This window comes from Lonchura striata, chromosome 9, assembly GCF_050655825.1.
Source record: "Lonchura striata isolate lonStrDom1 chromosome 9, ASM5065582v1, whole genome shotgun sequence".
Taxonomy (NCBI): Eukaryota; Metazoa; Chordata; class Aves; order Passeriformes; family Estrildidae; genus Lonchura; species Lonchura striata.
In genome coordinates, this window is record NC_140711.1 from 30,419,635 (window position 1) to 30,446,303 (window position 26,669).

General features: G+C 47.0%; 2 protein-coding genes across 13 annotated transcripts in view; one reads left to right on the forward strand and one right to left on the reverse strand.

The window, feature by feature from the left end:
• Positions 1 to 5,234: 5,234 nt before the first annotated feature.
• Positions 5,235 to 26,669, forward strand: part of VEPH1 (ventricular zone expressed PH domain containing 1) — a 76,048-nt gene continuing 54,613 nt past the window's right edge. For 4 of the 12 annotated variants that reach the window (XR_014957421.1, XR_014957422.1, XR_014957423.1 and 1 more), the window contains exons 1-5: positions 6,619 to 7,247; positions 9,602 to 9,662; positions 13,603 to 13,873; positions 14,748 to 14,963; positions 17,234 to 17,408. Coding sequence is in view for 1 of the 12 variants with exons in the window: in XM_085588067.1 (XP_085444193.1) it covers positions 13,736 to 13,873; positions 14,748 to 14,963; positions 17,234 to 17,408 (529 nt within the window). In the remaining 11 variants the exon portion in view is untranslated. Of the gene's footprint in view, positions 6,445 to 6,618; positions 7,248 to 9,601; positions 9,663 to 13,132; positions 13,364 to 13,602; positions 13,874 to 14,747; positions 14,964 to 17,233; positions 17,409 to 26,669 lie in introns of those variants that run through there. The other 8 variants (XR_014957429.1, XR_014957430.1, XR_014957425.1 and 5 more) reach the window with 8 other exon arrangements.
• PTX3 (pentraxin 3) lies at positions 20,452 to 26,287 on the reverse strand. The gene is made up of 3 exons (XM_021540826.3): positions 25,920 to 26,287; positions 24,923 to 25,435; positions 20,452 to 21,864 (listed from the first exon to the last, which is right to left on the reverse strand). The coding sequence occupies exons 1-3, from the start codon at positions 26,065 to 26,067 to the stop codon at positions 21,251 to 21,253; spliced, it is 1,275 nt and encodes a 424-aa protein (XP_021396501.1). The 5' UTR covers positions 26,068 to 26,287; the 3' UTR covers positions 20,452 to 21,250.

Here is a 26,669-nt window from a genome sequence, read left to right on the forward strand (position 1 = left end):
GATCTTTGTAGGGATCTTTGTCCTTTCAGAAACAGAATTATTTGGGTTGGAAGGACCTTAAATCCCATCCCCTTCCATCCCCTGCCATGGGCAGGGACACATTCCACTGTCCCAGGTGGATCCAAGCTCTGTCCAGCCTGGCCTTGGACATTCCCAGGGATCCAGGGGCAGCCACAGCTGCTCTGGGAATCTGCCAGGGCTTCCCCACCTGCACAGGGAAGGATTTTTCCCTAACATCCCACTGAACCCTGCCCTCCTGCTCAAGGCTAGTCCCCCTTGTCCCATCACTCCAGACCCTTGTGAAAAGTGCCCCTCCAGACTCTTTGCAAGCCCCCTTTAGGTCCTGGAAAGCCAAACATGAATATTTTAGAATATTTTGATAGGGAAGAGTGTTGTATAATTTACTGAATTTTTAATACAGTTTTACTTTTTATTCTCATACAGGCTCATCATATCAGTGGTTGCTGCAGCCTAGCTAATTAACACAGGTCTGGGGGGATGATTAAAGGCAGGCTCTGGGTATCTGCATTGTTCTAGTTTAATTGCTGCTCAGGCAATGGTTCAGTGTTGGTTTTGGCAGTTGAGCTGCATTTGTCTGGCACGGTGAAATTCCCTGTTCTGTGCATGACACTCATCTGTCGGGGATGGGCAGGAGCAGGAGGGTTTGCAGCAGTTCTGGTGGCAGGCTTGTGCAAGGAATCGGTTTTGTTGTTGTGGGGAAGGTGTCCCCTCCATGCCAAGCACTCCGGGATTCTGTGGTTGTAGGAAGGGAGCTCCTGGATGGAGCAACCCTTCATGCAAGCACGTTGTCCAGCTGGCCTGAATCCACCCCTGTTTCCTTTGGATCCCTGCTGTAGCTTTGTCACAGGTCCTCTTTCTCACTTTGTCACCTTTTGTTCATGAATATTTACAAACTCATGTTAATCATAGAAAAAAAAGCAAAAAAACCAATTTGTATGTGGGAAAAGTGGTGTAAATATACCTCTAAAATCCTTCCAGAGATTAAAAAAAAAGTTTTCAGAAACACAGATTGAGATTCCTGGGTTTATCCAGGCCTGTTGCTGTCCCTGTTCCTGAATAAACACATCTTTGATGCCACGAGCTGCATTTTGTGACAATCCCTTAAAAAAGAAGTGACTAAAGAGAGGACAATGTGGAAGACAGCCAATTACTCCATAAATGTAAACGATATTAAAAGTGGTGTGTAACATTATATATTTATGGCTACAGTTTTGTTCTGCTGTCACATAACAAAATGAATAATGCATCAGTCCAAGAACTTGTCATTAAGTGAATTTTTTTGTTGCCTCATTATTAAAATATAAAAATCCTTTGTGTGTGTATATATGTGATATTAATCCCTTCTGGGAGCAAAACATAGGGTGGATGAAGGCACTGTTAGAGTGGCAAATCAAAGTAGATTTTATTATTTTACAGGTGGGATAATGTTAAGGATTTGTAGACATTCAGGAAGGTTTTTTTTTTTTTCTGTGGAAGAGAAGTGATAAATGCACTTCACTTCTGAAAAACAAATTCCTCAGTACAGGAAGGACAGGGATGCACTGAATCCAGGGGAGAGCCGTGGAAATGGTTCAAAATCCAGCTGGAGGTGGCCTTGATGGTCACTGGAGGTCTCAACCCCACTCTAAGGGATGGGGCACCAAATAATTACAAAGATGACACTCTTACTCAGATGGTTAAAGTTAAGCTGAAGAACTTGCTGAGCTGAGATCTGGAACTTCCTAAAAACATCTCTGAAGTTCATGGTCTCCACCCCCAGCTCCTGTGGGTTTCAATCTCTTTTCCAGCTTGTCTTCCTTTAATCCTTGTCCTCCCGAGGAGAGAGGGGAGCATCTATTTACAGCCTGACAAGGGAGACCAGAGGGCCACTCTAACTGCTGATGAGGAGAAAATTGCCTTTATGGTTGAAGTCAGTTCAACTGGATATGGAATTTCAGGCCCCAGCTGAAATCCTCCTCCTGTGCTGAGAGTCCTGCTGAGGGAAAAAAAGGAAACCCTAATTCAGTTGAATGAGGGTGAGGCAATTTTGGTGTTGTGCCTCCCAGGCTCCTCCACGTAGATGCACGTGATGAGTTTGCACCTCTCAAAAGTAAGATTAAACTTATCTGAAATACCATTTATCTCAGAATGCATTAATCTGATTTTTTTTCTATTTTCTCCTATTTCTCCCTAACGTAATTGACAGCAAAATTGAATTGGTTTCCTACCGAGTTGGACTTCAAAGGTGAACACTGAATTTTCTATTACTTGGTTTTAATGCAATGTGTACACCTCATGATTTGATAAATTCAGACCTGCTGGGGAAAAGCCAGGAACCACATTTTGGACACAAAGGATCAGATCTTGCTTTATTTTGCAGGATCTATTGGTTTAAATTTTGAAGTTATGAGAAGAAAATGGTTTCTCTGCAAAATGTGTTGAAAATTCAGGGAGTTGGTTTCTGGACCAGGAGGTTCTCAGGTGAGGGAGGATGTTGGAGGAAAAACAAAACAGATACAGTGATACCACCCAAAAAACCCCAAAACAACCACCCCGTAAACAAACCCAAACTAACAGAACCCCCAAAACACAGAGAAACTGAGGAAATGACAACTTAGTGAGGATTGCTCAGGAACAGGACAGGACAGCATGAGCAGAGTGAGAGACAGATGAACGTAAAGAGATGTTTCCTTCAAAAGGAGACATTTGAGAGAGCAAAGAATCATTAATTCAGACACCAGAACAAACCAGTGACCTGGTGTCCTCTGCTCCTAATGGAGTAGGGAAAAGTCTCTGGCTAATGAGTAATTTCCTAATTGTGGAGTGTTAAAAAGCTTTGCTTAGGGAAGCAACATCAGGACAAACATCAGCTGAGCCTAGACCTGACAGCTCCTGCCTCAACAGGTTTGGTAAGCTCGAGGATTTTCCAATCCAACATTCTACAGTTTCATGTTTAGTTACACAAAGAATTCTGCAAATCTAGCAAACAAAGCCTTGCCTGCCAGGCCACTTCCACATCAGTGCTGGTATTAATGAATTTAAATAACGTTTTCTGTGAGGTGCTGCCTCTCTGCTATTTCCCCTGCCTGGTTTCCTTAGGCTCCCAAGTGGCTGCTGCTCCTTAGCTCTGCTGCCGCTGCGAAATGAGGTGCTGGTGGAAGCGTGTTCCTCTTGCAAAGCCCTGTGCTCCTCTGAGGGGCAGCGTTAATGAGGGAAAGCTTATTTAGCAGATGTTTTAGGGGTTTTAGTGCCTTACTGAGCCAGGAGGAGAACCTGTGCTCGAGGAAGGCGTGAGCACTTTGTGGAGCAGGTAGTGCTGCTCTCCCGCGTAACTCAGCACAAATCCCTGTGTTCATTTGCACTGCTATGGATTAGCTGGTTTCATTAGCAGCTTCAGAGGCTGGGTGATTAATATTAATAATCCCTTTTAGCCTATAGGCTTCATTAGGGCGAGAAACAGCTGGATGCCGTGCGGAACCAGCCCTGGCTCCAGACGCGGCGTCTCTGTCCTGATTGCTGAGCTCGCTCTCAACTCGTGCAGCCGGGACCGCCAGGTCCTCACGGTCACCTATCAATACCAACCCTCCTTCCTGCTTCCAGGACCTTTGAAAGGCTCCTGGCTCCCACCCAGGACCTGGCAGCGTGCTTGGAGCAGTGCTCGGGCGGCTTTTTTCTGTGTGGGATAGCTGCTTTTGCTCTCCTGGGTGAGTTTTCCTCCCTGCTGCTCTCAGGGACAGAGGGTTCGTTCCTTGGGCTGTCAGCAGCAGCTACCTTGGTTTGGCCTGGCTCTCCTTAAAAAAAACTTGTGCGAGCCGAATGCAGCTTTTGAGCCCTTGGGGTATTGCAAAGTGGGAAAAGCCCGCAGGAATGTGAAAGGGCTCCTCAAGGTGCAGAGCTGCAGCTCCAGCCGATGTTGGGTCGGGTTCAGGCTCTGAAACCCCGGCAGCAGCGGAGTTATGCAGCTCAATTAGCACAGCTCATAAACTATGCAGCTCAATTAAGGAAGCCCTGTCTGTGGAAAGCCAAGCCAGTGGAAGGAGATGCCTGCAGTAATAAAATATGCGTTCGGTGGGGAAATGATGCAGGTGGTTAATGAAAATGTTACCCGAGATGTGAAATGTGAATGTGTGTAGGGATGTAAAAACAAGGCTGGGGGTGTGTGAGTTTGTCCAAAGGGAGGCTGAGGTGATTTTTTTCTGTTGTTTGTGATCATTTTGGAGACCTCTCTGAACCAGCAGTGCTTATGTAAAGTTTCCCTATTTGTGATAAACTTTATCACCGCGGTGGCGCAGCAGATGTTGGGTTTGTGATGCAAATGAGCCTGTGGAGCAGGGCAGCTGTTAATGAGCTCCGAGCAGTGCACCGGGCAATGCCCACCTGCAAACCCAAACAGCAGTGCCAGGGCTTGGCTCCTCCAAGACCCGGGTCACAATCCCAGAGTCTTATTCAGGGAAAACCTTTGCATCTCAGCAGGGGCCGTGACCGTGGTACATGGTAACTGGAGAATAAGGGATGCTGTCCCTTATTCAAAAGGAGAATAAGCAAGACTTGGTATGGACACAAGGGGAACCTCTTCATGGTCCTCAAGGGGAACCTTTTCATGGTCCTCAAGGCATGTCCTGGCTGATTCCAGCAGAATCGGGAACGTTGCCTGATTTTAAGAATATAAATGGATTAGGGGAATGTTCATGGGTATTTTGCTTGGAGTGCACATATTTAAAGGCCATTAATAAGTGGTGCCCTGTCCTGGATCAATCCCCTGCCGAGGCCACCCCAGCACAGAGCAGGATTTAAAATTTGTTATTTATCCCATTCCAGATTTCAGCCTCAAACCCAGATAATTATTAGCCAAACTGAAACCCCCTGGAGGTGTGGTCTGTGAGTCCTGCACAATTCTCCTTGGTTTTCCATGGCTGATTCCTGGCATACCACGGGATTTTGGTGTTGGGACAGGCTGCAGGGACATAAACCCGATTTTGCCATCAGCTTTTTATGTTGGGAGGGGAGTGGGTTCTTATGAATACCCCAAATTAAAGAGACTCCAGCCTGACTGTGAAATTAATAGAGCTATCAACCCCCCTCTGTCATTATACAACAATTGTTAATTATTTACAAGCAAAATTCTGCAAGAACAGTATTGTAGCTGTCGGCATTGTCATTATTAAAATTAAAACACTTTGGGTGGAAGATAACATGAGTCATTTTGGTGAAATGTAATTGAAATGTAATGAATATGGAATATTCTGTTGCTTTTCCCCAATTAGTCGGAGGGAGAACAATAGCCTGTCTCTTCCCTAACAAGATGTTTGTTTTTAAAAGTCTAACAAAATAAATATTTCCAGGGCTTTGCTGAAAAAGGGCGTCATTCATTGTAGCTGTTGTACCAAAAATTAAAACCAATTTTTTTTTTTCCAGGACGGGGGAAAACCTATTTTCATAAAGTAAATTCTTTTCTTTCACCTGGTGAAAGATGTATGTGAACCTATGTGCTTTATTACCACAATATCTTGGTTTCTCTTATTACAGCAAAGACTTTAAAGCTCATCTTGTACCACCCCCTGCCATGAGCACTTTCCACTATCCCAGGTTGCTCCCAGCCCAGTCCAGCCTAGCCTTGGGCACTTCCAGGGATGGGGAATCCACAATTTCTGGGTGATTTTGGCTGCTATTAGGAGTCAAAATTAGGTTCATGGTGAGCAAAGGAAGCTCTGAATTCCTGCTGTACGAGTAATAAAGTTGTTATCAGATGCAGAAGTAAAATCCAACCCCCTGCCTGTGCTCTCCTAGTCAGCCCACCCTGCCCCGTGAAATTCATCATGTTAAAATATCTTGTTTAGAAAATGATGTTCAGAGGGAGAATATTTCTGTCCTGCCATCATCTCACAAGCTTCTTTACAGTCTCATGGAAGTGGGAGAGAAGCCAGCTGTGTTCCTGTTGTTCCTGAGCTAAAAGGAAGATGTAGGAAACACACAATTGTATTTCCCTTAAAGAACAACAACAGCAATAACTTTAACATTGTTAAAAGAATGTGTTCACCCCCCATTAATTTTGTATTTGATTGCCCAGGCTGTGGTGCAATGAACAGGAGCAAAAAAGCCATTAGGAGGAATTGCCATCAAAATTGAGGACCTGTGTGACTGAATGTGTATTCTGGGGAGCAGATTTTTAGAGGAACTATAATTTATAAACTCCTTCAGTTATACCAAAGCCCTAACAAGAGTTGTACAAATGTTTCTCCTCATTATCTTTGGGCAAACAGGCTTGCCTTTCTCCCAGCAGCTGCCCAAGGGTGCTTGACCTTACACTTGGCTGTTCCCAGTTGATTCCTTTGATATTTCTTTGGCTGTTATTAGAAAAATGTCCTTGCTGGGACACTCCCAGAGGGGGTTTTGCTCCTGTGCTCTCCCAGGAGAGGAGGACACAGCCAGGCTCAGATCCCTAGGGTGAGTTTTAGTTAAGCTTGACTTGGTGGGAATCTGGAATTCATTTGTCACAGGGAAGTTAAGGGGAAAAGCATGGGCGTGCTTGGTGGGGAAGGGTCAGGTGTGTGCCTCTGGAATGCTTTGAAATTCATTTCTGTTACAGCTGCCAGGCTCTGGAGGTGCCCAGGTAGGTCCTGGGCACGGGTCCCACCTGGGCAGTCCCTTTGGAAGGACTGGCTGAAGTTCAGGAGCTGGTGAGATGCCACAAGTGTCAGCTGAAAGGTGCATTTCCTCAGTGTCCTGCTCTCCCCCGACTTCTCTTTGGGCTAGAGCTCCTCCAGAGGCACTGACAGGCTCCAGCTTTCCAGAAGAGGCCCCATAAGTAATATTAACTTCTGCAATTTCCTTGTTACTCTTAAGCAGGTTATTAATTAACTGAATGCAACCACTGGCTGTTGATAAATCCTTTTAGCTAATTCAAATTCCGCATTGAGCTGGGAGCACTTTCACTGGATCTGCTGCCCAAGTTAAACTGGGTGAGGAATTATTCCTGATGTGTTTTCCAGCACCGGGGTTGGGGCAGAGGGAGAGAAGGGAGAGAAGATATTTGTTTGCTTGATTCCACATGACAACTCCAGGGTAACTGAATAGGCTGTACGGTCGGCTTGACAGGGCTGAGCACCCGCCAGCAGCCTGGCTCACATACCAGAGCCAGGGGGATGGAAGGGGCACTGGCAGCGGGGATGGAGCCCATCCCAATTTCTCTAAAGAGCGCCAATCTCCCATCAATTATTCATGTTCTTCCGAGGTCTCGCTTCTGAGAGGTATGAATAACTTAAATATGTGTTCGTGTAACAGCTAGAATGATGAATAAATTACTGCGAGGAGGGGAGTAGAGGAGCAGGGCTGAGTGTTAAATAATGGAGGGAGTTTGGAGGGAATGTGGTCCTTGCCAGCGTGGGTTTCTCTGCCTGCAGGAACTGTGGGATGCAGAAATGTATCACGGTGATACCTGTGGGAAGTGCTGTGAGCTGGCTGGGGGTGCCAGGGAAGGAAGAAGCAGTGTTTGTGTGTGGGATGTGAACCTGCAGCACCCCTGGATCCTCCTGGGGCTCAGCTGTCTCCTTGCCCTCGCTGTGCCTGGGGACAGAATTAAAGCCTTGCTTTGGGGAACCCTGGCACACTGGGGAGCTGCTGGTCCTATTAAATCTCCAGATTTAATAGGAGAGACACTGGGGTGGGCTGCCAGGTACCTGGGAGGAACTTCAGGACATTCAGGGCTTGTCTGGTGGCTGCTGCTTCAGGAGACTTGGAGGTTCAGTGATTTTTTGCATTTATTTACTGCTCTAGTCCAATGTTCCCTGCCAGGGTGGCATTTCTCATGACAGGGTCCTTGTATTCTGACCCTGTAGTCCCTCACACTCTGCCCCATTTCCTCCTTCACTCTCTTTAGACAGAAATACTCATTATTCCCTTTGTAAAATTTTAAGCCAAATTCTTTTTCTGTAACATCACTGAAAATAAGTCACAGATCTAAAAGCTCATTAAGCGTCCTTGAAAATGAGCAGATTTTGATGGCATCATTGTGACAGTGATGGAATTGGTGTTTGTTATGAAGCAATTTATTCTGTTTTAGCACTGTGTTGTTTAGTTTAGCCTAATATTTTAATATCACGGAGACATCTAAACATGGAATTCTTATAAATCTGCCTGACTGATGTTAAAAATGCTACGTCTTATGAAGTGCTATATAAAGCATCAGTGTGTGCTGAACCAGCAGCCAAATATGATTTCTTATAGATGGAAAATCAGAGAAAACTGTCTTGACAGCACCCAGATTATCAAGTAATCTATGTATATAAAAAATTGATCAAGTTGTCTGTTTGCAGCAGTAGAAGGTGCCAAGTTCCTGAGTACATTCCTGCCCTCTGCAGCAGTGCCTCCTGCACGGCTTGTGCAGCCAGAATTGCCTCAGTGAGATCTGGTTCAGTTTGGGCACATCCTGGCCCATAAACCTGCTGATTAAAGCAGCTCATCCCAGGAGAGAATATTCCCACATCTGGGGGGACCCTGAACTGCCTTCAGGCTGTGGTGGTGGCCCAGCCCTGGAATTCTGGTAGGGAGATCTCCTCCAAGGCTCTGAAATTGCTGATTGTCCTGCAGGGGCCTCCACAGGGACACAGGTCCAGGAGCTGGATGCTGAGAGCAAACCAGCTCCCAGCATTTCAGCAAGGTGTTCCATCAGTAAAAACCACTTTTAACCCCTAAAATTAATTTTAGGGCTTAAAATTAATTAGTAGACTTCATCATTTATTATTTCATCATCTGGTCCAGCTCAGCATCCATGGGATTTCAAGGGATGTGAAGTGTGGAAACCTGTCCCGACAGAAAAAAAGAGTGAGGCTCATAGGAAACAATGGTTGTCTTGTGGGAAGATTTTAAATATATGCAGCTGATCCCATGGGAACTGCTGAAGACTATTCACCCTGTGTGAAAATGATGCTCTCTCAATATAATCTTTAATCCTTCTCTTTCACTGAAAAATGTGAGAACTTTATTTCCAAGTTTTGAAAGAATGCTCTGTTTTAGGGAGTAAATGCTTTCCAAGCATAAAGATAAAATAAATTTTGATTGGTGCAACACAGAGGGGAAAGGTTCTCTGAAATATCTTGTAATATTCTGTCCATGAATTGCATATGTGGATTTCCTGGGAAATGTATCCAGACTTTTTTATTTCTTTTTTCCTGGGTTGGTGCAGGGGAGAAAGGAAGCATCCATCAGTCTTGGCAATATTACAAACTTCTGTAACTCTTTGAGACAGCAATTCCACAAAATTCTTTCTTGTAAGACAGGGAGGAAGAATTTCAACATAAGGAAATTCTACCTGAAATTCAAGTTTTTCTTTGAGGATGATTCTAATCTTCCTGCCATTTATGCAAAAGGAACCAACAAATAAATATTCAGTTGTTGCATCCCCAGAGCATGGAAATCCAAACCTGCTCTGTTCACTCTGTGCTCAGGTGCAGAACCAGCCCAGGGCTCAGCAGAGCTGCTCCCCTGGCCTTTAGGAGGTGCTGAGGGTCAAACCCTGCTTGGTGCAAACCAATCATTCCTGGGAGGGTTTTACAGTCTGGAAAGGCAGGGTCACTGACAAGATTTTCCTTCTGTTTTCCTCCAGTGCCTTTCCTGCAAAGCACTCTGTGGAATCCATGAGTTAAGCATGGCACCATGGCTGCGAGGTAAGGAAAGAGGTTTTGTTTCCTTTTTAAGGTTACTCAGAGCTCTGGGCTGTGTTGTGCCCACAATAAAACAGCTCCCAGTTCTCTAAGAAGAGTCTCTCCAGGTCGAGGGAATTCCCAGATCACTTTCCTCTCCCTCTTAGTTACATTTTTGACACTGTAAGTTAGATTTTTGAACCAGGTGCTCATTCTATACCTTTTAGTTTTTTGAACCAGATGCTCATTCTACACCTTTTAGATTTTTGAAGATTTCAGAAAATGAGCATGGCCTTGTGTTTAGCTAAGAGCTTTGGCACCTGTGGTGGCTCAGCCCTTCCATGGGGAATAAAAAATTCCGTGTGGGAGTTGTGCTGCAGCATCAGGGGACAACCATGGTGTGGTGCCCGTGGCAGACCGGGCTCACAGAGGATGTTCTGGTAATTAATTGGATTTCCTTGGCAGCTCTGCCTGGCCTGGGTTGGGAGCATCCCTGTCCCCACCACAGCTCCAGCAAGGGAGAAACCAGAAAATCCTGTAAAAGTTCGCTTAACATGAACTCCAGTGGCCCGAGTTCCCTAAAATTCCTTAAACAGGGTGAAGGCATTCCTGATGCTTGCTGTGTAACACAGAACTAGCCAAAAAATGTCATTGCACAATTGCTTGAAGGTTGTGGTTCTGTTTCCAGTGGGATAACACCCAGAAAATCAAGCAGCTGGATTTACATTTCAAGTCTTTTAGGTGTTAAGGAAATTATGTTCTCATAGAATTTCCTTCACTGTAAATATATATATATATAAAAAAATCTTCTCCCTTCCTCTTTGGTTCAAAAGATGATATTTTTTCTTGTCCTTCTAATGTCATTTTGCAGAAGCTGAGCTTCTGATAAACTGTAAGGCTCAGCCTTTCAGCTCAAGTTCAAATGGCTTTTGGATGCCTGTAGGTCCAACTGCCCTTTTACATGGGATTTTTATTGTTAATCTTCTATTATTGGGGGAATTATTTTGCAAACAGACCAATTCAGTAGCTTGAAGCTCTGAAACCTGTCAGGCTGGCTTTTATTCTGATAGCTTCTGATAAGGAGCTTTGGTAAGAATGCTGTGCCTGCAGCAAGTGGAGAGACTCACCTTGGAGGGGAGCAGCTTCAAGGTCCCAGGGAAAGGGTGGCTCTTTCAGCTTGGCATGAAAGGGGAAAGGAGGTGTTGAAAATCAGATCAAACCTTGGAATTAACGTGGGACTGCACCAGAACCAGCGCGAGTGGTTTGTGTTATAAACTGAGGGGGTTTTTCCTGCATAACAATGACTTGAAGTTTGATCTGGGTGCTGGAGTTCTTGCTTTGCTCCCCACGTTTTGGCCTTGGAAAGGTGTGAATTCCTGCTGTGAATCCCCTCTGCAGTGCCAGGGGGATCCAGGCAGGATGGACAAACTTTGGCCAAACCCTTTGCCTTTCCCATTCCTGCTGTGCATGGGACACAAACAGCAAGTGAGAAAACTCTGATGGGTGTGGAGTCAAGCTGATGGAGATTGGAGGTAATGAGACACCTCAGGAGCTGCACTCTGCAGCAATTTTATTGCCCAGCTTGACCCTTTTAAAAAAAGAAAATTTAAAAATGACATCTTATATGACACATAATTTGTTTTCCCTCTTGCTCAGTGCCTGCTGCCTATTAATAGCAAACCTTGTCGTGAGCAAGGAAATGCTTAAGGAACAATTCTCTTTAATGCTGATGGAAGGAAAGTATTTCCAGCACTGTTACACAATGTAAGCATTAAGAGGATTTGCTATAATTCCATTTGCAAGAGCTCATAACAAACAAATGTTTTCCTGCATTATCCTGAGTGTTGTCTATAAAACTCACATAAAATTCTCTGTTTGGGTAGAGCTCAGGAGCTCTCTGAGAATCTCCTGTGCAGGAGCACACCCAGGGGAGGATCACATGCAAAAGGCCAGTGATATTCCCAAGGATCAGGGAATATCCTGAGCTGGAAGGGACCCAGGAGGATGATGAAGCCCAGCTCCTGCAGAAAAGGCTGCTGTGTCTCAGGGCAGCTGATCCAAGGGAGGCCTCAACAGACCTTCCTTCCTGGAGCACTTTTCTGCATAATGTGGGCACATTTTGTTGTGCTACTCCTGAGGCTCACGTTAAAAGCCAAAGCAAACCTCAGACCCTCTTTTGTGCTCACGTAAAGGCTGCAAAACGACGGCATTTATTCCTTTGGCCAGGAAATCTCCTCTCCAGCAAGGCTGTTCACTTGTTGTCTTTCTTTCAAGCAGTGTGAGCTTACTGAGGGCTGTTTCCCCTCCTTCCCAGGGAAGGATAGCTTTCCACTAACACAGAGAGTTCTGTTTCCTCTATTAAAAACAACTGCCCTCAAGTGGAGCAGGCTTTGTATTTTGCCCTGGAAACAGAGCAGCTCATTCAGAGATAAGGCCTTGCTGCATTTGGGTTCCTCGGTCACCTGATGGAGCCAAGGGCAACTTTTAGGCTGCTTTAGTCTGCATTCCTGGGATGCCTTCCCTGTGGCACGGCAATTCACAGCTCGGGATGCCTGCCTGCCAGCCTGCCCGGCTTCCTGCTGCCCCTGGCTGCTGCCCGGGGGGACAGGAGCAAAGGGGCAGGCTCTGTCCCCAGAGCTCCTGTCCCCATCCCTGAGGAGGCTTTGTCCCCAGAGCTCCAGTCCCTATCCCTGAGGATGGCCTGGGGGGATCTCGAGCAGGTAAAAAAAAAAAAAAAAAAAAAAAAAATCAGTATCTGGGGTTTTCTGAACTTTCTCTTTGCACTTGGGAATGGCTGAGTGTGAGCAGGTGAGAGTATCTGAGCTCCCACCCTCCCTGTGGTTCAGCTGGGGGATTTGTGCCTCGGGATTTGCAGTCTCAGCTCCTTTCTGCTTCTTTCTGCTTCTGCTTGATGGGGTTGGGAGTCCTGTGGAATGGCACTGGTAGAGCTGGGGAAATTAAACCAGCCCTGCTTTGTGGCATTAGCAAGTGCAGTGTGCTGCCTGGTAAAACAGGGACTGGGCCAGGGAGCTGCTCCCAGAAGGTTCTCAGTGTTCTGCCTTGGTTTTGCCCCTTCTGTGGATGCCCCAACCCTGGCAGTGTAAGGCCTTGGGCAACCTGGGCTAGTGGGAGGTGGCCCTGCCCATGGCAGGGGGGTTGGGATTGGATGGGCTTTAAGGTCCCTCCCAATTCTTTAAGATTCTGTGGTTCTGTGATTATATTTGATTTTTTTGCTTTCCCTGAAAAAGAGAACAAAATAGGAATTAAGGGTACTCCATATCTCAAATAACCATTATAAGGGATGTATCTTGTGGCTTTGTCAACTCCAGAGACGAATCCAGAGGAGCTGACACCCAGAGTGAATCCAAGAGGGACCTAAGCAGAGCTCTGGGACTCAGTGCAGGAATTCCCAAAGTGTGAGCCTGGCTCAGCCTCTGCTCCCTTCCTCAAGGGGAAGAGCAGAGTTTCACCTCAGACAAGGCTTTGTTTTACAGGAGTTTAAAAGACCCTAGGGATCATTTTGGCAACAGAAGTGACAGTTTCTTCTAAACAAAGCTCAATATCTTCTCAATCTTGCTAGTAATGTTTTTCTGGAGTCAAGACACAACAACCCAGGAAACAAAGGAAGAGGCTTCACCCTCCTCCTCCTCCTCCTGGAGCTCTGCTGCTGACCAGGGAAAGGGATTTGGAGCCTCAGCAGTTGCTTCAGGGACCAGCCTGCTCAGGTAACACGCAGGGAAAGGAAGAAAACTTTGGCTTCACTTATTAGGTATTTTTTAATAATTTTAAGCTACTTAGTGTTTGAAGGTAAAAATTCACACAGTTCATGAATGCGCTTAAGGATGTCCCTGGCTCAGGGGGTTCAGTGTGACACTTTCACGCACACTTAAAAATCTTTGCTAAACTGGAATATGCCAATCAATGCATTTGCTAATTTTTTGTTGTTGTTGTTGTTTTCTTTAAGACTGGGGCCAAGGAAGCCTTGAAATCCAGCCCAGATTTATCCTTCATGTGAAGCTGACTGCTCCTGGCCGGGATTGTTCCCATTTTGTCCCCAGCTGAGTGCCCATGGTGCCTGCAGAGGGCTGAGCAGGGCCATGCATCACCTCTTCGGGCTGGTTTTGGCACAGAAGGACCTGTCCCGGGCAGGGGATCTCTTCTCCCTGGAGGATGCTGAGATCGAAGGAAGCCTCTCTGAAGCTCTTGAACAGATCAGAATCATTAGTTCAGCTGCAGTGAGTGAAACATTGTCCTTAATAAAAATTTTAATGAGATTATATTGCGTAAATAAGGGCGGGGTATAGAAACAACTTAAATTTCTGATAAGACTTAAAAACCAAATATTTTAAATATATTTACAACTTTGTACAAATATGTTTTATTTATATATATTTCTATTTCTATTTCTATTTCTATTTCTATTTCTATTTCTATTTCTATTTCTATAACATATGACATATAACATATAACATATAACATATAACACATAACACATAACACATAACACATAACACATAACACATAACAACATATAACATATAAATAAAACTATGTGTACAAAATATATATTTATATAAATATTTATTTTTATATTTTTATATAAAAATAAATATATAATTTTACATAAATATATAATATATAAACATATATTTATATACACATATAAATATCTAGAAATATCATCTGTATAAATTTTTAATAAATTTTGTATTATTTATATATTTTTATATCCTTACTTATATAAAGACTTATATCTTAAATGTTTAAAAATATTTTAAAATGTGCTGACAGAATCCAGTTCCCACCAGATTCAAAGATAATTCCAGTTTGTCTTCATAGTAATTTTTATCAAATAGTTATTTAAAGCATATTAAAGATTATATGAAATTACAGTGGTCCATACAGGGGTCCATACCTTCCCAATGAGAAGGTATGGACCACTCATACCTTAATGAGAATTAAGACCTGTGGGATGACAAATTCCAGAGTTCCATCACGCTGAACATTTGTTGTTAAGGTGGGCACAGAAAAATGGGCACTGGAATGCCACAAAAACGTCACTGGCTGTGGTCCTGGCAGCCCAATTGATTGGCAGATGTTTTTGCCCAGGACTACCAGACCAACGACAACGACCAGGCCGTGGTGGAGATCTGCATCACCCGGATCACCACGGCCATCAGGGAGACTGCATCCATCGAGAAGCACGGCAAGGCCCTGGTGGCTCTCTGGGAGTCCTGCCTGGAGCACAACCTGAAGCCCTCTGGCAAAGACGAGGATGCCCCCCATGCCAAAATTGCATCTGACATCATGAGCTGTATCCTGCAGGTAGAGCTGGGCTGAAAGCAGCAGTGCTGGGCTCTCGGTGCCAAGGGGTTTGGTTTTGTTGTTTAAAATGCTTTTGTAACTCTGGTTTTGGGTGATTGTGAGTGGTGATGTTTAAAACTCGGCGCTTGGGGAATTGCATCATTCTGATTCATCCTCTCTTGAAATCGTTGAGGTAACTCATAGAACCATGGAATGATTTGGGATGGAAGGACCTCAAAGCCCATCCAGTGGCACCCCTGCCATGGCAGGGACACCTTCCACTGTCCCAGGCTGCTCCCAGCCCTGTCCAGCCTGGCCTTGGGCACTGCCAGGGATGGGGCAGCCACAGCTGGGTTATAAAAGTGCATTTGCTGCTCCCTAAAACAGAGCTTTTATTGGCAAGCTCCTTTGCATTAAAACAAAGAGGTATAAACTGAGGTTTTCCAGCAGATGTGGGGGACAATTGGAACAATAATGAATATCTGCCAGCTGGGCTGGATCTCAGGCAAGTCTCTGTTGATATCAGCAGCAGGGAGGTCCCCAAGGTTTGCAAACATCACTGTATCACTTTATTGAAATCTGCTCTTCATTGTCACCTCCACATCTTCTAAGTGTGCCTTCCTGCCCTGATGTTTATCATGGAACAAATGAAACCTGTCTCCTTCCCTCTGAATTCAAACTTTTCCTTAACTAAGGATTTTATCTTTATTGTAAGGGGTGGGGCGAAAAGAAAAGAATTGTTCTTTGGAATTTTCTTAGATCTTTTAAATCCTAGTCAGAGAGCCAAGCCTTATCTTCCCATTCTTTGTGTGGAGTAGCAGAGCAATAACTTGGAGCAGCATTTGGCTCCTGCTCCGTGGTGCCTCAGCCAAACATAACAAGGCATTATGTTGATTTAAACATGCTGTTGCAGAAAGCTCCATTTATTTGCAGGGCTTTTCTCATTAAAGATGCAGCTTTTTGTTATATGGCAGCTGCCAGAATTATCTGTCTTGACACCAAGGGATGGCTGCAGTCCCTTCTTCCTCAGGGGTCTCTGGAAGGGAGTGTCCACTGCTTGGCAAGTCTCTGCTCCAAGGGAAAATCCTCAGAGTTCTCAAGCTCTGTGGAATAACAGATCTGGGGCTTCTCAGTCTAAATTTATTCTATTCAGAGCTGCTCCAGAATGAAAGTCCAGAAAATCTGCTCTGCCTTCCTTAGCACTGTTCTGTTGCTGAAACATGTGGGTTCCAGGTTTGCCTGGGATTTCAGCTGCTAATTAGACATAGTTGCACTGCAGGATTATTTTCAGAAACAGGGATGTGCTCCAGTTTCAAAGATCTGAGTGGAGAGGAGAGCACAGCACTGGTTAAGGAGGCTCCAGAGGGAATGTGGGTGCTCAGTGACACACCAGCGTGTCCTGCTGCTGTGGGAATTCGGCAGGCAATGGATGTGTGTGCTTTGTACACACGATTCTCTGTATAAGTAATAGCAGAAAACCTTTTCTGACCTTAATTCAAAACCCCAGTGTACACTGAGGGCTCCTGAGATTCCAGAAGCTTGGAGCCATTTTAGGAAGAGGAGTTTGCACTCCTGAAAAATCTCAGTGTTCACGGGCATTGGCTGGAGGTTCCCAGAGCATCTGAGGCTGCCCCTGGATCCCTGGAATGTCCCAGACCACGCTGGACATTGGGGCTTGGAGCAGCTGGGACAGTGGGAGGTGTCCCTGCCATGGCAGGGGTGGCACTGGGTGAGCTTTAAGGACCTTTCCAACCCAAACCATTCTGGAATTCTGCGAGTTCAAATAAAGAAATGAAATCTTAATGATTACAGAATAATTAATGATCAATACTAGAGCTATCACACTGTGAGCAAGTTTCCAGTGCAGTTCCAGGGAGTGGCTGCTCCAAGGTGTTTTCTGTGCTGGGGGTGATGGATGCAGCCTCTGTCTTCCCAGGGAGCACCAAATACGAAATGTCTCGTTACAAATATTAGCATGTAGTTAGTGCACTTCATATCTTCTGTATTTTATTTATATTGATTTATGTTTATGCACCACATATTTTGTTACTGCCCTTCTGCTTCCTCTAGCAGAAGACAAAGATAGGGCTATTCTTAACATTTCCTGCTGCAGTAGTTTTAAATTTCTGTATTTGCTATTTCTTTGATTCCTGCCTTCAGTGGTGGTACCAAAACATGACTTTTCTTGACAAATTTTTTTCTCTTTTCCCCTTGTTGCTTTGACTTTGGTTTCCCTACTCTTCCCAGGACAAGACTATTATATAAATCTTTTTTTCCCCACGTTTTTGCAGAATTACAACCGGCCTCCAGTGATGGCCTTGGCTGTGCCAGTGGCAGTGAAATTCCTGCAGAGGGGTAACAAGGAGCTGTGCAGGAACATGTCCAGTTACCTGTCCTTGGCTGCCATTGCCAAGGCTGAGCTGCTGGCTGAGCACACAGAAACCATCGTCAGGAGCATCCTGCAAGGTAGGCCCAGCCCAGAGCTGGGGTTTAATCCAGTGTGTGAGCAGATCAGGCTGTGCTAGGCATGCACAGAACCATTACCTTATAGAATCAATCAGTCTTTGGGGTGGGAAAGACTCCAGGATCAATCCAACCATCCAACAAATCATATGAGCTGTGTAAAACAGGCCTATGGAAATATCTATACATGTGATCAAATGTATTAATCACACTCTCACAACAGACTTCCTCAAGGAATATGTGAATTTACTGCACCTCTGGAGGTTTTGGTATGGATTGACTGACCCACAGGGCAGGAAATACATCTGTGCTCGTTAATATTCCCTGCTAATGGACTCCAAATTATCAGCCCTGATATGAGGCACCAGCCATGGAGCTCTTATCCTTCCTCTTAGTGTCACTGGCAAGGCTCCAAGAGAGAAATGGGGATGAAATTAATCCCATTCTGTGGTGGAATAGTCAGATGGAAGATATAAAAGCTTTGTAGTGGTTCTTTCATTTTGCCTACGTTATTAGCTTTATATAGAACAATGTTGCTAATCTCTTTACATTTTATTTTTTGTGGTTTAAAAAGCCAAAAATATTCATTCCTATATAAAAGGAACTCCAATTGAAATGGAGCAATAAAGTTCACAGTGTTTGTTGCAACACAGTGCTACTGCAGTGGTAAAAATCAGTGTTCTCCTCCAAGTAGGGGTAATAGCAGTAAGTAGCAATAACTATTTATTTAAAGAACATTGTTATAAAGATGCTAAGCCCTCAAATTAAATGTGTGCATCCTGTATTTATTAATTTACAAATTAATTTATCAATTACTTTATAAATGTATATTATTTTAAGTCTTACTAATGTGCTAACGTTATGCACTACTGTGGGGTAGCAAGGGAAAGAAACAGAGAATATATCCACGGTTTGGGGGAAAGTGATGCACAGCCACAGCAGAAGGTTTCAGCTCGGCTGAGCTGTGCATTTATGTTCTTCCTCCAGCAGATGTTGCTGTGGATATCGGGTTTGGGGATTCCAGGCTGGAAGGGGCCGCTCGGAACAGGCAAAATGATTTGTTTTGTGTCGCGACTTAATTACACTGCACGTAATTGGCGTTTGAGGCATGGGCAGCCGGGTTTGCGGCAGGCTGGGAACTGAGAGCTGCCCTGGGAGTGTTTTTTGAAGGGAGCAGGAGGCGAAGCTGCCGAGGATGGATTTCCAAGGCAGATTTTGGAGACAAAGCCGTGTGTGTTGTGGGGCTGCACAGACGGGGCTCAGCCTCGAGGCACCAAGCTGAGCAAACTTTGGCCCCTTGCCTGCAAAATGTTGGAGGGGAACTGGAGTTTTTCATTACTTGGGGTAGCTCTTTGCACAAGCAGGTTCTTATCTCATTAGCTAAAAAAGAGCTCTTTAGGAAGGGTTTGACTGCCCTGCCCCGTGAGCGTGGGCTCCGAGTGTGCCTGTGCTGACACCGTCCCTCAGCACCGGGGCCACACGGATTTATTCCCGTTTATTCCCGAGCGACAGAACAGCTCTGCCCTGAAATCCCAGAGTCCCACGGCTGCTCCACCTTCCAGGGCAGCTCAGCATCCTGTGGTGCTGCTCTGGCTCGGCCCCGCTCCTCCATCTGTGCTGGCAGCGCAGCATCGCAGGGGCTTTTTGTAACTGGAGCCCAGATTCCCCCCAAAATGCTGTTTCCTCCAAACTGCTGACAAAGGAAAGCGTAGCTGGGCGAGGAAGGAAGGAAGGAGAGAAGTGGGCTGTGGGGCTGGGCTGTGGGAGAGCTTTGCTGGTGCTGGGGGTGATGAAGGAAGAGCGGAGCGCTCTGGAAAAGGGAAATTTTCCAGCTGAGTCAGTGAGGATAGAAGGCCTGGCTTTGCACTTGGTCCTCTGCCAAAGCTGAGCTGAGACAGGAGAAGGCTCCTTCCAGGACAAAGCATTTCAGGTATGAGCTGCAGTAAGAGGAGCAGCCAGGAAGGATTTCTGGAGGTATTTTTGAGGATTTTCCTTTTCCTGCTGCATTTCGTGGACATTTGTTTTCACTTAGTGGAGGGCACTGAACAGAGGGAGGATTTGAGAGTGGTTTTGCCCTTGCACACTGGTGGGACCCTGCGTGTTTCTGTAACTCTGAAGATCTGGGTTTTGGGCGCCAGAGATGAGCAGAGGTAATATTTCACTGTTCTGTAGCTAAGGTTATTTGCAGATATTACTTAGCGAGGGATTTTTGTCAAGTTTACTGCCAAGCATTTATAACGTGGATATATTTTTATTGCAGGGGAACAGGAGAAATTCCAGCAATCAGGGCAATTCTTTTCCCTTAAATAAGCAGTGCTGCCAAAACTTTGGAGCAGGTCATATAACTTTAGGTATGAAGCACAGCCCTCTTGAATGGCACAGGAAAGTGGAATTTACCTTTTTTTATTACTTTTGTATCCAGGCAGCAAGGATCTGTCATGGTCAGGAGGAAGTGTAGCAGCAACATGTCAAGAAATTTGTCAAAGTATGTTCTTAGGACATTTGTGGAGAATGAGAGAGACAGGGAAAGATGGGAATAGAGAAGAAGGATGGGCTGTTTCCAGGGGAAATAGGAATTCTTTGAATAAGACATTCCTCATGATGACTTCTTCAGAGGCTTCAACAGGTAGCAAGTAATGGTTCTTGTTGTAAATGGTTATATACCCACTGAGTAGGGTATTCATCATTCTCTGTTTGTGCTGTTTTCTACATGAAAATCACCTTGGCTCTCTGCAGCTGCTGCTGTGCCTGTATCCAGCCCTAGGCTTTCAGGGGATTTGGGAGAAGTTGGTGTGAGAGAGAAGAGAATCACTGGCACTGAGCAGCAATTCTATCTTGTACAAACCCCCTGAGGACAGCAAACGAGTTCAAATGTACCTTAAAACCTGGCCCCAGAGGGCCAGGGTTGTGCATGGGGTCCCTGCTCCTGTGAAATGATGCTACTGATGTTTTCTCTATCAGCAGCTAAAACTGCATGGTTCGAAATATGGAAAATGCTCCACTGGGGACTTGGTTCAGAATTTTAGTTTATGAGAAGAGTGGAGAGTTTTAGTCTAGTAAAGTATCTTTATTTACAAAACAGCTTTACAAAAATAATCTCAATAAAATTATCACAAAGTCAATGTACAATATAATACAGCTGCATTTCCTCCCAATGTCATGTCAGATTATGATGGGGAATATTATTTTTATATCAATCCATGGCATAAATAATGCTTTAAACATGGAACTAGCTTTCTTAGAGTCTACACATTACTAACAACGATTAATAGGCAACACATTTCTTGATTTGGGTTGTTCCTCTGTAAAATTCACATTAACACTATAGAACCCAAGGACTGGAGGAGCCTGGAGGAAGCCTGGAATGGTTTGGGTTGGAATGGACCTTAAAGCTCGTTCAGTCCCACTCCCTACCATGGGTCGGGACACTTTCCACTGTCCCAGGTTGCTCCAAGCCCCAATGTCCAACCTGGCCTTGGGCACATCCAGGGGCAGCCCCAGCTGCTCTGTTCTGCAGAGCCAGGTCAGATTTTCCTCAGCGGGGATGTCAGGAGCTCCATTTGGCTCCTGAAAGTCCATGGTGACCCTGCATCAGAGAGCCCTGCACTGGAGAGACAGAGCTGCTGACCCCAGGAACAGCTTTCCCAATGGCACGCCTTGCTCTGTGGCTGTGCTTTCAGGCTTTCTCCAGGACGGCAGGCAGAGATCGATCCCATCTCCACAGTGCCTCCTCCCGTGAACTCACAGTGCTGATGTTCCTTGGCAATTCCAGAGGCAGGGGCTCCTGCAGCTCTGGCTGTTGCATCGCTGACGTTCAGCTCTGTGCAATGCGCTGAATTTAGGATTTAGGACACGTACTGGGCCCCTCCGTAGGGCAGCACCTCGGTGACCCCCCAGCCCACCACGTTGCCCCGGGCGCCGCAGGTGTCCCCCGCGCTCTGAGCCGTCACCTCGGCGGCGCTGAGCACCCGGTCCCACAGGTTGAAGCCGGTCAGCTTCCCCGAGAAGGCCAGAGACTCATCGAAGCCCCCTCCCACGCAGCAGCCGTTCTTCTCCTGGCCGAGCTGCAGGATGCCCCCGTCGGGGATGCTGTGAGCCCCAGCCACGTCCCAGGCGCTGGCCGCCAACTGCCCCTGTGCCCACAGGGCTGCAGATCCATTCTCCGAGCTCCAGGTGCCGCACAGGTGGAGCCACTTCCCGGGAACAACCACGTTTGGGGCAGCCAGCCTGTGCTGGGCACTGCCCACGGCCAGCACGGCCGCGGCCCGGCTCAGGTACAGCTGGATTTCGTAGGGGTTGAACTTGGTTCCATAGGAGAAGACGATGGTTTTGTCCAAGGCCTCGGTCACCTTGAGCCAGATGCAGGCAGTGAAGGAGCTCAGGGTCATTCCAGAGGTGGGGTGGACGCTCCCAAAGATCTTCCTCGAGCGCATGGGGAACAGAATTGCCGTTTCACAGCCTGGAAAGGTTTAGAAGATTGTCAGGTAAATAAGGACGGGTTTATTTGTATGTGCACAGTTGGCACCTTTGCCATTGCATGGCATCACTAAGGCTGGAGAAGACCTCTGTGATCACCAGGTTGTGGCTGCCCCATCCCTGGCAGTGTCCAAGGCTGGGCTGGAGATTGAGGCTTGGAGTGACCTGGGCTAGGGAAAGGTGTCCCTGCCATGGCAGGTGGGATTGGAACAAGATGATCTCCAAGACCCCTTCACCCCAAACCATTCCATGACTCTGTGAACTGCCAGCCCAGCACCACTGTGTTCACCACTAAACCAGGCCCTCAAGTGCCACATCCACCCATTTTTTGAGCACTTCCAGGGTTGGGGACTCCATCACTCCTCTGGCTAGCTTGTCCCAATACCTGATCCAGCGCTCCCTTCCAGGCTTCCCAAAGGGAGCTGAGAGCTCAGCTCATCCAGTGGGATGCAGGAACCAACCCCAGGGTGATTGGAAGGAGCTGTCAGAACTGGTGGGAGGAATTGCTGGATGCTGTGGCAAGGGATAATCCAGCTGCAGGAATCTCTTGGCTCTTCCCTGCCTGGACAGGGGGCACTGCACAGTCCCAGGACATCCAAAGGGTGAATGCAGCCTGCCTGCCCTGCTGCTTCCTTTGGGAAGCTGGGCTTCCCAGCTCTGACTGGAGTACCACCCTGGCAGAGGGACTCTGTCAGCCCCTGGAATTGAGTAATTCTGCCAGGTAATTGGGTAACCCTCCCTCGTGATGTTTTATCCTCTGTTCTAAGTGTGCAGCAGTGAAAATCCCAACATTGTGCTGAAGGAAGGAGTCAGGGATCTCCTCAAAGAGCAGGTCTGGACACTGTGGCATTCCCAGGACAGGCTGTGCCTGGAGAAGGGAACTGCTGGGAGGCTGTGCCATGGACAACAGGCATCAGGGCACAGGAGCTGCTGAAAAGCAGAAAATGTTGGCAGGAAAATGCTGAGATGGGCTTGCTTCCTTAATTTACATGATTCCCTTTCCTGGCCCTGCCTTTAGGACTTTTGGGTCAGGAGTTTTCATGGGCACTGGTTAAATGGGGGAAATGATGAGACAACTGACACTTTTAAACCAGCTCTTCTCTCATGTCCAATTAATCAAAGTGTTGATGATGGAAATTAGATTAGCTAAAACCACAAACAGAAATTTGTGCAGCTTGGGAAAGCAACTGGTGATCAGTAAAGCCAAGACATTTCTGGTGGTTTCTGTGCTGTTCCCTGGTTGCACCCAAGTTAATATCCAAGGTGACAGGAGGGAACAAGCAGCCCCTTCTCCAATTAAGCTGCTTCATTTCCTGTTTAAAGAAGCTGGAGGATCTGAAATGTCTAAAACGTGTGTGGAAATTTCTGCTCCAGGGAATGAAGGACTCTTTGTGCCCTCCAGGACTGAGCTGCTGTGGTATTTCATGGGTTGCTTCCCTCCAACTTTGAGCAGATTTTTACATCTTCCATTGACCCTTGTGAGGAGGGGCAGGGTCAGTGAGCAACTGTTGGGGATTCTCCTTAAAATGCTACTTAGGAGCACTATTGTGAAAAAGCTTTTAATTACCAGGCTTTCAGGCTCTATTATCAAAGCCTCAACAAAATTAAAACCAGCCTCAGTGAAGAACAAAAAAGTGTGATTAGAAAATCCCTCAAGAGTATGGCTGGCAGTAAGTCAAGATGTGAGAAATTAAAGTCAGTTGCTAAAAATTCCCTTGGAAAAAAAAATCCAGAGAGATACTCTGGAAGTACTTAAAATGTAGCCTTTAAATTTACAAGTACGGTCGTTTTATGTAAAATCATGTGGGAACCAGTGGAAATAAACTGAATTTCCACTGATGATCCTCAATGCAGATCGAGTTTGCTGCTCTCACCTAGTGCAGAGTAGCTGCTGAGGCTGGCTGGGGTGCAGGGAGATAAGGAATGAGATCATGCTCTCTGAAGGTTTGTGTTTGGGGAAAAGAAGAATATGCCCAAAGACCTCATCCCAGCGTTCTGAGGTGTTGTGATAAAGCAGTGAAAACAATTTGCTTCTAAAGCCGAGTCTGCCCTGCATGAAGGGATGGGCTCAGGTTGGGCTGTTAAAGCTTTGATGTGAAGAATTTTGTGGCTTTCGTTGCCTTTGCTGCAGCAATTACTGCTCCTCTCTGCTCCCTGGTGGGAGAGTTCCCTCTGGAGATGCTGCACCCCCTCCTTCCTACGCACCCACCCTGCGGGGGTAGATTTTGGGGGGGGTTTAGGTGGCAATAATTTATATTTGTGGAAAGCAGAGCCATTACGTGGTGATTCTGCAGCCGCATTTAAACAACTGAGGGGCTGCTCTGCCACACCCAAGCTGCTGCTCCTGCTGTTTTTGGGTATCTCCTTGCCCTGCACAGAAAAGCTGAGTTGGGATTTGAGGTATGAGCCCACCTTCCTACAGCCACCCCAAATGTTTTGGAAAGGGAAGAATCCCCCAAACAACAGCAGCACGGGTTACTGATTTCTCTGTGCCAGTGGGAATTTCAGGGCAGAATATTCCCACTGGCATGCAGGGAATGTGCCTTCCCTGCCCTGGAAGTGTGCTTGGCTGGCTGGCAGCAGCGTGTCCAGCTCTTGGACACTGGAGCTGGTGAGGAGATGCTCATGGAGGAAGAGGAAGGAATGGAAACGTGCAGGAGAACAAGAGAGCTCTGTGACTGCTGCAAACGCACAGGAGTCGCCAGCTGGGAAGGCAAAAGGTGACAGAACATAATCTGGATGTCTAAAATACATTTGCTGCTCTCTGACAATGGCTTTGATCTGGGAGAGCCTTGAGGAGGTGGGAACCTGGCTGGCTCTGCCCTGCACGAGGACTTTGATGAAACCTTTCTTTGATCCCACGTTTGAAAAGCTCAGTGCCTCTTTCTCCATGAGTTCTGGGGTTCCCCCCTTCACACACAGCTTGTTCAAAGCTGCCCTGCTGCTCCTGGGGCTGCTTTGGAGAAGGAGGTGCCCAGGAGGGGGTGTGTGGATCCCTGTTAATTTGGAGTGGCCTCCCCAGAGCTCTCACCCTGCCTTACCTGCTGGCAGCAGGTGCTGAGCTGCCCATTGCTGTGATGCCCTCAGCTCAGCCCGGGTCTGCTGCAGCTCCTTCCACAGCGAGCTCAGGATGAGGCTGTCCCCTCTGGCATCCAGCTTGTCCTGCTGCAGAGCTGTTTCCTGCTCCTGGGCCCTGCTGCGCCAGGCGCTCTCCAGCCAGCCCAGCCTCGCCGACACGTTGTGGCTCAGCTGCAGGACGTGCTCCAGAACCTTCCCTTGCTCCGACTCCTGCAGCCTCCTGGCTTCCTCAGCCTGCTCCCTGCCCCTCGCCAGCGCCTGCTCCACCTGGGACACCGCGTGCGAGGTCACAGTGGCCAAGGTGCCCGCCAGGGTGGTGGCCAGCTGGCTCAGCTCTGCCTTCAGGGTCTGCAGCTCCACCCTGGGGAGCTCATCCAGAGCCTGCAGCATCATGTTCTCCTTCATCTGCGAGTTCTCCAGCATGATGAACAGCTTGTCCCACTTGCTGTGCTCCCGCTGGCAGTCGCACGAAGCAGCTGGAAGGGAAGGTACACATGTTGCTGTGCCTTTGTACCGAGTTCTAAACGGCGGCGTTTGGCAAAATCTGGCTCTGTGCAAGGCTCGTGTCCTCCAGACTGCCACAGAGTCGTGGACTCAGACTGGTTTGGGCCAGAAGGGACCTTACAGACAATCTGGTTCTAACCCCCTGCCATGCTGGGACCAGTGCCTTTCCCTCTGTGTCGGGACAGAACAGTGCAGGGGTGTGATTACAGAGATCCCAAACCCCTGCGATTGAAAAGCAGGAGCTTTTTGCAGGAAAACTGAGAAATCAAGAGCCTAAAGCACAGCCCAAGGCACCCCATCCGAGGGCTTTACCTTTACTGCCCACAATAATCCACTGCTACGAGCACGAGTTTCTCCCTCTGGAAAAAGTAAATTACGTTTGCAGTAGTAACTCCTACAAGAGCTCGGCAGCACCGAAGGCAGTTCTGCACTTCAATTCAGTTTGCGTTTACTCACCTTCCTCGATCGCAGGGGCTGGAGCTTCGATTTCGTTGTCCAGGTTCACGTACATGAGCTCATAGTCATCGTCTTCATCCACGGCAGAGGCGGCCGCGCTGAAGACGCAGAGCAGCGTGAGCAGGGAGAGGAGCTCTGCGGGCAGCATCCTCCCGGCGCCGGGGCTGCGGCGGAGCCCCAATGAATGAGCGCCGAGCGCTCCTGCCCTGCCTTTTGGCCGCCAGGGGAAGGGAGGGAGGAAGGGGAGGAAGGGGGCGGGCAGCTTGCTCAATCCCAGCCCTCCAGGTTTGCCCGGGGGATGCTCTGAGCGGCCAAGGGCAGAGCCGCGCTCGCCCCGGCCAGCATCGCAGGGGGCTGCGAGCGCTCGGGCTGCGCGGGCGGAGTCGCTTTGGGTTGTTTTGCGTCGTTTGTGGAAAAGAAAGTGTTCCCTGCAAGTTCGGTGTGTGCCAGGGCTCTGGAGGGGATTGGTAGAAAAATAAACATACCTGGAGTTGGTTTGGACACACTGGTTTAGCTAAATAGCGCAGCTTTTTTTGAGAGTTTGGCACTGCTGCATAATAAATTCTATTACATACCAACAGTTTATTGCTTTAAGCAATAGAGGAGAGCTCTTAAGGAGTTCTAACAGTTTGTTAGGGTCCTGCTTTTCCAGTCCTAATTAGCAGTTACACCACCATTACTCCGTGGATAATCTGTTAGTGCTGTATCCTGTTTTGGGAACTGCAGCTGCACAGAGTTGTGTCTGTTACC